The sequence below is a fragment of the Metarhizium acridum genome (genome assembly GCF_019434415.1).
Source record: "Metarhizium acridum strain ARSEF 324 chromosome Unknown scaffold_577, whole genome shotgun sequence".
Taxonomy (NCBI): Eukaryota; Fungi; Ascomycota; class Sordariomycetes; order Hypocreales; family Clavicipitaceae; genus Metarhizium; species Metarhizium acridum.
Genome location: NW_027094045.1, coordinates 566,466 through 577,030, shown reverse-complemented (window position 1 = coordinate 577,030; position 10,565 = coordinate 566,466). Strand labels below are relative to the sequence as shown.

The 10,565-nt window shown below is 40.0% G+C and overlaps 2 protein-coding genes across 2 annotated transcripts; both read right to left on the bottom strand.

The window, feature by feature from the left end:
- Window positions 1-4,265: 4,265 nt before the first annotated feature.
- Window positions 4,266-6,361, bottom strand: RIM2_4 (Pyrimidine nucleotide transporter, mitochondrial). Its single transcript, XM_007815047.2, has 5 exons — window positions 6,079-6,361; window positions 5,882-6,025; window positions 5,274-5,829; window positions 5,036-5,201; window positions 4,266-4,987 (listed from the first exon to the last, which is right to left on the bottom strand). The coding sequence occupies exons 1-5, from the start codon at window positions 6,141-6,143 to the stop codon at window positions 4,887-4,889; spliced, it is 1,032 nt and encodes a 343-aa protein (XP_007813238.2). The 5' UTR covers window positions 6,144-6,361; the 3' UTR covers window positions 4,266-4,886.
- Window positions 6,362-8,506: 2,145 nt separating this feature from the next.
- On the bottom strand, window positions 8,507-9,337 carry J3458_021046 (uncharacterized protein). Its single transcript, XM_066122370.1, has one exon. The coding sequence runs from the start codon at window positions 9,048-9,050 to the stop codon at window positions 8,592-8,594; it is 459 nt and encodes a 152-aa protein (XP_065972624.1). The 5' UTR covers window positions 9,051-9,337; the 3' UTR covers window positions 8,507-8,591.
- Between the last annotated feature and the right edge of the window lie 1,228 nt (window positions 9,338-10,565).

The following is a 10,565-nucleotide window of genomic DNA, read 5'->3' as shown; positions in this document are numbered from 1 at the left end:
TATAAAATATTATTTTATATGTAAAATTTTAAGGTATTTAAATATATTATTTATAACTTTAATATATTTCTTATAACTTAAATATTTAATATTTTATACTTAAGTTATAGGGTAATATTATAAATATTATTATTTTATAAGATATTTATATGTAAATAATAGAAATTTTTAATTTTATTATATTTAATATATTTTACTTATAATAATAATATAAAAATAATACTAATTTACTTAATATAATTCCCTTATAATTCCCTTTTATTTTATTTTTATTAGTTTTTTAATCCCTATTTTTAGCTTATCTAAGCTAGCTAATCCCTACTTACTAATATTAATATTAGTAAGCAAATTTAGCTCTATTTTAGCTTACTAATTATATTAGCTAATAATAGCTTATAAATTAATTAATACTACATATTACACTAATTTTTACAATGTAATGTAGTGTAGTAAAACTACACTACACTACACTACACTACACTACACTAAAATTCACTAAAAACTACAAAACTACACTACTTTCAATGCTCTGTTACAGCCTAGCACCTGATACAGGTCTGTTATAGAGGTTACGAAAGGGTATTTTTCGTGTTATAGAAGGGTTACACGCTAATACTAGCTAAAATACAACTAAAATAACCTTACTAGCCTAACTAAATATAGTTAAATATTTAAAAACTAAATATCTAATATCTTTTAATATTCTAGTTATATATAAAGGTAAAATTCTTGTGTAAATTATTTAGAAGAATAAGCTTAAATACACTCTTTTATATATCCTTTATTATATGCCTTTTCTACCTAGCTCTTTAATAATAATAATAAAGTATAATAAATAAAATTAATAATAAACGCGCGTAATAAGATTTAAAATTATTTTAAGAAAGAAGTAAAAATAAGAATTATAAATAATAAGAAGAAGATAATATAAAGAAATTATTTTATAGTTAACTTATATTACTCTTATAAAGTAATAAAAATAAATAATATAAAAGGTAAAAAGAGAGTATAATACGCCTTATATAACTATTAACTAGGTACTTAAAGGGCTTAAGCGAGTAAGAGAATATATTATAAGCTTAAGTTAATAGCTTAAGCTTAAATTAGTAATTACGGTAGTAGAAGAGACGTAACAGACTGCGAAAGCTTATAAGACGTGGGCCTAGAGCATTAGCAGTAGTATAGTTTTATAGTTTTATAGTTTTTATAGTTTTTCATATAATAAATAACATTAAATCTAATAAAATACTTATAAGATTATAAGTTTTACGAATAAATAGTATGAATTTTATACTATAAGCTCATATAAAAAGTGGGTCCTTATAAGCTCTTATAAGCCTAGAACTTAAAAAATTATAAATGTAGTTTTTATAGTATAGTATAATATAGTGATTTTTCATAAAATTATATAATCTAATTTTATAGCTTATTAGGAGTTAAAAGAACCTACTTTTTTATATAAGCTAATTAGTTATAATATTAGCTAATTTATGTATTTATTATTATAATTCAAGTATTTTATTTAATTTATTATTAAATATTTAAGCTTTTTTAAAAATTAAAAATGTAGTTTTCTTGTCAATGCTCTGCGTGGGCTAAAGGCGAGGTTAAAAGGGCGCTTCAGTCAAGCGTTACGGCGCATAATCATGCCAAAAGAGCCGAGAAAGAAATGAGCTCAGCGGTCAATAAGGAGAGGGAGCCATACCACGCCAGAGAAGTAGTAGAAGGGCGAGCTGAAGATGCAGAACAGGCCCAACACGAAGCTGAGAAGCGAGCCGATAATGCAGAACAGACTCGATAGGAAGCTAAGAAGCGAGCTGAAGATGCAGAATAGGCCCGATAGGAAAAGGAGAGGCGCGCTAAAGAAGCAGACCGAGCAAGGCTTAAAGCTGAGAAAGCTAAAGCATTAGCGGAAAAACATAAAGAGGAGAAAGAAATCAAGTATAGATAATTACGTCGATAAGGCAAGTAGAGGCGCGGGCAGAAAAGGCAGAAGCAGACCTGGCATTAGCAATTGAGAGCGAGAAAGAGGTTAGACGGCAGCTTAACATAGCAGCTCCCGTTCGCCATGCGATTGAACCAGCTATCTCGCTTAAGCGATAAAAGAAGGGGCCTTTTATTTCGAATAAAAGATCACGCCTGTTAAAATTAACCGCACACAACGGGATAAGGCTCTAAAGCCTAGAGATAACGTGGTATAATAAGCGACTATAATATTTAGCGTATAATCTTAACTAAGTAATTAATAATTAGGGAGTAAAAGAAGTGAGATATACTTATTTTACGTTTAGTATTAACTTAATTTAAGTTAATAAAGTAAAGAAAAATTATGAGATTATTAAATCTTCTTATCTTATTAAATGTATCTATTATATTAAAGAAATTATAATTATAATTTTTAATATTATATTCTTAGCGCGTAAGGTCTATTTAATAAATCTAGATCTTAAAGCCGCTAAGAAGCTATTACACGCTAATATAACTTAAACCGTATCTAGATAGCACGCCTAAAAATTTAAGTGGGCGAGGAGACTAAACGAGTCACGCTATTCCTATTAAGAAATCTTACAAATATCCTTAATAAAGTTACAGAGGTTTATCATGTCAAAGTGCTATCATGGTTAGCGTGTGAAGCGAGAGAATCTGAGCCATTTCTATTGTATTCGTTATTAGACTCGGAGACGGCAAAAAATTTAAGGACCCTGTTACTTGATTTATATTAACGACGAGGGCTATAATATCGTCCGAAAGCGCTTCCACTAAAGATTCTACAGATATTAGTGTATGTCAAGAACGTGATAGGCAGAAAAAAGTAAGGCTAAGGGCTGAAGTCATTAAGGGCTTGCCCGATTGGTACTCTATAATAAGAGAAGAGGTCGCGGGCAAATACATTAAACGGGTGTAGGAGGAAGCCTCTACGCGAGGCGACGTGATTATTACAGGCAAGTAATATTAGAACACCTATTTTAGAATTATGACTAACAGACCAAGTTACGGCATCCACTAGCGTACGGAAAGATCTGCAAGCCATTATGCAAAGGCACGTTAACGACAGAGTTAAGTTAGTACAATTAGATTATCGGCCTGCGTAATCAATAAACACACAGAAATTTGGCTGAGTTTCGTAAAAAAAAAAAAAAAATTGCGGCCCAACGTGACAAATGTACGTGACTGCTGGTCGTGCACGTACACTTGTTGATATGTTTCCTTCTAGGCAACAAGCCGATTATGGCTGTAAACTTCTGGCAGGTGTGGTTGGAATGTAATGACCAGATTCCTTGCACCTTAGCCGCATCAATCTCCAAAAAGTGGCTCAACTGGACAAGCACCTAATACATTGCGATACTCGTCTCGGATATTCTTCCACTCTGGTTCGTATTCGCTGAGGAGGCGGAAATAGCTGTTTCCCTCTGTGTTTCTGCCGAAAAGGAAGTTGTTCGTGATTGAGTCGCCTCCATAGGCAAAGTCTCCGAATGCCATGCGAAGCGGCAAAACTCATTCCGCATTCTATGCCGAAGCCATACCTCGTGTTTTACAGTCCGCGTCCTCCATCTCGGTAGGTAGACTTGTGACGCTCGAGTCAGTCCAGGGCAAAGACTCCATACTATCATGCGAAGCCACGGTTCCTTGTCTCGAGGTACGATCCTGCCCCTCCACGGCCCAGGATGCGTAGTGTTTAAGGTCTGAACCTGACTGGCGGATGCGGAGTACCTTCAAGGAGGTCTTTGACTTGAAGGGAAGCAGCAGGTATTTCTACAGGATATTGCCATTAGGACTAGTATATGGGGAGATCGCAGACACTCACCAAACATTTAGGGACACAGGTTAGTCCAATGAATTCAAGATTAAGCCAAGCCAAGGGATTCTGCGAAGGGGCTTCTTCTGGCGCAATTCGCATCCGAAAATGGCAAGATCGGATAAGTCATGCTCCTCTTCAAAGTGAGGTGACTCATCATTAATATCGATGGTTCTCTGGTGATGTACCTCAAGACCTCATAGCTGGATTTATTTGAAGCCTGGCTTGCGATCAGGCACGCTATCCTCAACCAGCTGTATGGACTCACTTATTATCAATCTTACTAATAGACTTAAATGCCTCTTAGGCTATTGGGAAGTCTATATAGTGTTATGCGAGGATAGGTTTCATTTAAGGCACTTAGAAAGGTTAACGAATAACGAGAATACTACATAGGGATGACTCCCCCGCATTACGTCCATGCACTAGCAAATTCACTCGATCATACGAATTACCTTGTATTCATAGAATAAAGGAACTACTCGACGTAAAGCAGCCTCTTTCTCTTAGAGAATTCCACACCTAATAGCACTACAAACGCGACGGTCAGCTAATCCATCTTACTGAGCCTTAGCGCATTAAGAGGCGGAAAGAGAATCCCCGGGTTACTGAATCAAGCACGCAGCGATGTTCAAGCGCATTTAAGGCAGTTAATCATCAAAGGCAACCGCTAAAGTGCTCATCGTGTGGAGGCGTTGGGCATACACGAGTCTCAGGTTCATGTCCTAACCATTATCAAGGACTGCTTTCTTAACCAACAGTCGTTAAGCCAGCCTCGGATATAATGACGACATCACAGACTACTACACAGGTAGTAGGACGACTAGATGATCAATTATTATCGCAGCTGCAAGCAGTCAACCAAGCATTATCACTAGCACAGTAAATATTATCAGGTAGGTCATTGCTGCGGGTATCAAGGATGTGGTGGGAGTGTTCGCTTTAGAGCAATGTCGTCTACTTTCGTCCATATGCAAAAAGCATGTAGCGGCCCAAGAGCGGGAGGCGTAATATAATTGTCCTGGTGTGTGGTTGGGGCAGGCTCCCAAAAAATGATCCTGCTGACATCGTAAACTCGTTGGTCCCATTGTCAGAGGCAAGAATCGCTGGGTGCTTGGAGGTTATCCTGCGACCGAGGCCAATCGACCCTGCCACCATTTCCGAAGAGTGTGAGAATAATTTCATAAGTTCCTACACTCAGGATTAGAATGGTGTCATTTCTTCAATATAAAAACTAACCAAACAGTATAGCTGCTCCTGGCACGACTCTCCATAGATGAGCAGGCAACCCACTATATAAACCAATGAGGCCTTCTTGCTTCCGAACGAGCTCGAATGTTTGAATGGGTCCCGTATATCTACGCTTGCCACTCAGAGGCTGTTGTCTGAGGCGGGTTCGCACAACCTAGAGATACTGCCTTAGTCTGCAATCACTTCTGGGAAAGGAGAAGACGACGAGGTGGGGGGGTTATTTTACTTCGTGGGGATAGGCAATGGTTGCGGCAATGAGCTTCGACAAGCCAGCGGCGCCAAGGATTCCAAAACACTCTGAAGGGGAGCTCGGTCCATTCTGCAAACTTCTGGATGGAGATGCGGCCTCTTTAGATGTATCGCAGGCCAGTTTCATTCGCTCATAAAGCATCCACTGCAACACAAACTCCGATACACCCAAATAGCTCAACGTCAACCCTCGGTATAAGCCAGGAACGCCCTCGGACCTGAGGATCTGTTTCGCACAGTCCCACGAGCCCTTATACACTCGTCCTGATCTAGTTGAACGCTCCCGATCAAGCTGGAGCCGAGTCTTGACAACCCATAGTGGATTCGTGCAGGTTTCTGTAGCGATCCCAGAAAGTGCTGCAGCACACATGTGGATGGCTGCTGACTCATGGCCGTGGTTGAAGATTTCGGCAAGGATACGTTTAGTGTTTCCATAAGCGTAGAACCCAATTGCGGTCTCAGGTACAAAGCTCCATAAGTTAGGGGCAAGACCTCTAAAGAGAGTTCGCCATCCCTCACGCCTGTAAATGTTTCTGGATAGATGAGCAAGAGAGTGGTGATTTTTAAGTGTGGTAAAATACTCACTTCAACAACTGAGTGGTCCCTAGACTTGGTGTTACCGTACCTATTCTGCCTCCTCCGATAAGTTGATGATACAAGTCGCTTTGCAGTCTCGTCTTCACGACGTCGAGAGGGAAAGTAACCGTTGTGGATACGACCGCGCCCGTCCTGGAGGTTTAGATGTCAGAGTCTTTCACGTAGCTCGGATTTCCCTCACTTACCCGCCGGCAACGAAGTGAACCCAATGCCTCCTGTCTAGAGACACGTTAGGTTTTTCGGCCTGCATTTGGAACAACTCTACTACAATGCGATGAGTCGAGTAGAGGTCTCCCCCTGTGCAAAAAAAAAGCTTGGTTAGTCTTCGGCTCAAATTCTCCCTTCACACCTTGTCCCCGCTTAAAAGGAGGACTGAAGCTCCGCGGCTCTTGCCATCAATTATAGAAAGGCACCTGACATTATGCTACACAATGCAGTTTCGCGACCTGGGGATGATTGAATGACATTTACCATGTGACAAGCTTAGCGTCAACTTTCTGTTTAGCGGCCGGGCAGATTATGCGCCTGATTACGTAACCAACAGTATGTACGATTTAACGGGAGCTAATAGGCCCACGGGTACCCGTGGCTCTTTTATTATACGGGTCTCCGTGCGTATGACTAAGTACAGTGTTTACGTCGGGTTTGTTTGGTTAGGCCAAATTTTAACACTGTACGATTTACACGCGCAACCGCGTCTTGACGCGTTAATTGATCAGGGCCAGGCCATAGCACAGTACGGATATGTAATATGAGATCTAATTAATGGAAGCTGTTGTCTCGATCATGTCACCCGCCAAGCTCAACTCAGAGTTGGAAGCGCAAAACTACAACTCGCGGGACTGGTTGCCAATTTTCAGTTTTGGCTAAGAAGTTAAGAGACAAGAGCACTTGGACATTGCGACATCGCCTAGATGCCAGGTTCAGAAAAGATGGGCATACTTGGACTGGAGTAAAGCAGAGGACGAGCGTGTTGAGGCAAAGGTCTTGGAAGAAATAGGAAGCAATCCCATGGGTAGCACGAGAAGAGGTGTGAAAGACATATGGAAAGGAATAGAGGAGGACAGCCGAGCTCAAGAAGCTATTTACTTGATGGAGGACACGACAGAGAATTGTATTGTAGTGTAACCGTAAAAGGATGAGAATTTATTTGGTTCCTTATCTCTCCCAGCTTGGACCTTGGCAGCCGTAGGAATAGCACTGTACTTAGTCATACGCACGGGGACCCGTATAATAATAGAGCCACGGGTACCCGTGGGCCTATTGGCTCCCCGATTTAACCCCCCAGTGGTGGGGCTCTATAGGGACCTGTAGCGGTGCGGGCACCGTGCCGGCATTGTAATAAAGGTGCCGGGGGGGGGGGGGGGGGGGGGGGGGGGGGGCCTAAGGTGCCAAAAGGTGCTAAAAGCTGGTGCCAGCACGGTGCCAAAAGGTGCCAGAAGGTGCCCGAAATTCGAGGCCGGTACCTTCCATATAATATCAATTGATATTACAGGCACCTTAGTTAGTTGATCGTGATTACCGTAGTAGTTATATGTAATGCTAGCGTAATTAATACTCTATAATTAAGGTTGTAAATTTAATCCCCGTAAATCTCTTTTTATATTATGTGAAAAAAAGCTCTATAAAAAGCTATTAATTAATATCATGTAAATTAGTGATATGTGGTGTAAAGTGTGCATTTTTTTTTAATGTGTGTGGCGGCTTTTAGCACCTTGTGGCACCTTACGGCACCGTGCCAGCATATTACCAGCACCTAGCCGGCACCATACCTCCACCGTGTAAAATTATGGCACCGTGCCATAGGCTTTTATGGTGCCGGCATTATACTAGATTTTTTACACGGTACCAAGGTCTCGTAGTGGCCTACTACTGCCACTCTAGAATCATGTTCCGATCAATTTTAGAGATTGCTAAAGCAATTTGCTTATACCCTGCGCTTTGTTCGTTAAAATAATTCCCTCAACTACACTAGTTCAAAATCTGTGCTTTGTGTAGCAGTTTTACTCGTTTGCTCGTGAGCGTCGAGTTGAACAAGGTCCAAATCTTGCGCAAAAGTATTTGCGCTGTTCGGTATGCTCAAAGAGGTCTGATTCTCCCTTCTCCCGTCTACTCGAACTATTACTTATGCTTATGTCCAACTAGACGTCGCAAAAGACGGACCTTAAACAAAAAAAGGCGAGATCTGAATCTGGAGAATATGTGCGCTTTGCCGCAACTGTGTTCACATGGGACCACGATAGAAATATTTATTGGAAGAGACGACAACCACCGTTAGGTCGCATTATTATCGATAACGAGGCTATAAGCAATGAGGAACTGAACGAGGATAATATTGATGGCAAACTTGTCATTTCAAAGCAAAAGGTGTTTGTGTATGATATGGCGTTCATGTCTAGGCCTGTTAAATGAAGGGCGACATGTGATTCACTATCTGTTGACCACGATCCTCTGGACAATATATTAGTAACTGTGTCACTGTCTCCCTTTTGACAGACCCCCAAATATCTTTACGAAATATATCTTTCTCATTCATATCCGTGAAGTCGGCCCCAACATCTATGCGAAACACAACTGCGTCGTGAAAATGGAGCGCCTGCATTGCAGTCGTTGATTCGGCTTTTCCCCATATTGGGAGACGTCCCAACCGTTCAATAAAGACATCGGAGAAATACTCTCGAAACATCGCCTTGAGAAACTATGCGGTTGTATAAGTGGCCACCTGTTGGACTGTCCCGCTCATCCCTCTTGATGAGAAAGCAGGTGTAATCTTCTGGTTTTTTGACTGCTCATATTCCTCTTTTGCCGTGTAATAGACTGACCCAAACGTGTTGTCCCTGCTCCGATTATAATGCTCCAAGCGCCTGAATATTTCTTTTCGATTTAGGCAAGAAATATGTTGTGAGCACATGTAATCTCGAAGTTTCGATGCTCGGAACGAGTCGTTTATTACTTTCAGACCCCTTGCTTCGAAGCAAATAGAAGCAAATCCCAGTTCCTCGAGTGTTAATTTGGAAACTTCTGCATGAAAGCTGGTTTCCTTGTTCACCTCAGCGATAAACACATGACATTTATCAAGAGTGTTGGAGTTTAGCTCAGTGTAAGAGTTCAGGAACTTCTTAGCTTTTTCATACCGCTTGACGAATTCTACCTCCATTCGTAGCCTCTCAATCTGTGCCTGGACTTTCGCAAGGCAATCGGGCTGTCAGAAGAGATCGATGTCAACATTCGGCAAGACGGCCATAGTCGTATTAAATAGTAGTCGGCGTGGTATTTCGTGGTTGGCGTGTAAAGGGTTGGCGTGTAAAGGGTTGGCGTGTAAAGGGTTGGCGTGTAAAGGGTTGGCGTGTAAAGGGTTGGCGTGTAAAGGGTTGGCGTGTAAAGGGTTGGCGTGTAAAGGGTTGGCGTGTAAAGGGTTGGCGTGAAATTGGGTGGTTGTGAAAATTGGCTGGATTGAAATGGGTCAACTGGTTGAATTGAAACCGGCGGTATGAAATGGATTGGTGTGAAAGTCAATCGCTCGGGGCGCTCATCCATTTTACTCGGGGCGCTTAATACCCCACCACGCCTTAATTTTAGTCTAGCGGCCCTAATTCTAGACCCCACAGTACATTTTCAGTTTAAATGCATGGCAGTAAATGTTAATTGCTTGGGGCGCTTATTTATTTTACTTAAGGCGCTTACGCCTTAATTTTTCTATTATTAACTTAACTATTAAACTTTATAATATATTTTTAATATAAATATATAATAGCTTTACTTAATATTAAAAAGCTTTATTAAAAATTAATAGATTTTTTTTAAAAAAGCTATAATTATATAAATTTTTTTAATAAGTAATAGCGTTTTTTTTTCTTTAATATTATAAAGTAAAAATTTAACTTAAAAGTGTATAATAGCTTAAAAAAATTATGTAAATTATATAAGTACCTTATTATTTAATTAAGAGTATTTACTACTATATATTTAAACTAAAAATATACTATAGAGTCTAAAATTAAAGCTATTAAACTAAAATTAAAGCGTAGTAGATATTAAGCGCCTTAAGTAAAATAAATAAGCGTCTCGAGTAGTTAACTAGTAAATACCTCTAATTAATAATAAGATACTTATATAATTTATATGATTTTTTTAAGCTATTATATACTTTTAACCTAGACTTTTTCTTTATAATATTAAAGAAGAAAAAATACTATTACCCTTTAAAAAATTCATATAATTATAGCTTTATTAAAAAATCCATTAATTTTTAATAAAGCTTTTTAATATTAAGTAAAGCTATTATACATTTATATTAAGAATATATTATAGAGTTTAATAGTAGAGTTAACCGCAGAAAAATTAAGGCGTGAGCGCCCCGAGTAAAATGAATGAGCGCCCCGAGCAATTAACGGCGCCGAGGGCGCTCTACGGGCCCAACGGGGAAGTGGCGGGGAAAGAGGTGCGCCCTACTGCTGTCTTGCCCCGGAGAGATCTGGTCAGAATGGGAGAGCCGTTTTGGAACTGGGAGAGGCCGGCGAGCTACCGATTGGCAGAGACGCTATCAGGACGAGATGCGGACGGCGACCTTCCGGATGGTGCAGAGACGAACGCGAGTGGCTTCCATCAGCGATAGGCTGTGGTTCCGTGGACACGTGTACGATTCCATGAGTAAAGCCGCATGCATTTGAAG

Excerpts from the sequence above, each read along its gene's own strand:
- RIM2_4 (XM_007815047.2), bottom strand. The coding sequence starts at position 6,143 with ATGCAGGCCGAAAAACCTAACGTGTCTCTAGACAGGAGGCATTGGGTT. Across the intron at positions 6,026-6,078 it reads GTTCACTTCGTTGCCGGCGG|GACGGGCGCGGTCGTATCCA; the intron begins GTAAGTGAGGGA and ends CTAAACCTCCAG. Across the intron at positions 4,988-5,035 it reads AGGAGCAGCTATACTGTTTG|GAACTTATGAAATTATTCTC; the intron begins GTTAGTTTTTAT and ends TCCTGAGTGTAG.
- J3458_021046 (XM_066122370.1), bottom strand. The coding sequence starts at position 9,050 with ATGGAGGTAGAATTCGTCAAGCGGTATGAAAAAGCTAAGAAGTTCCTG.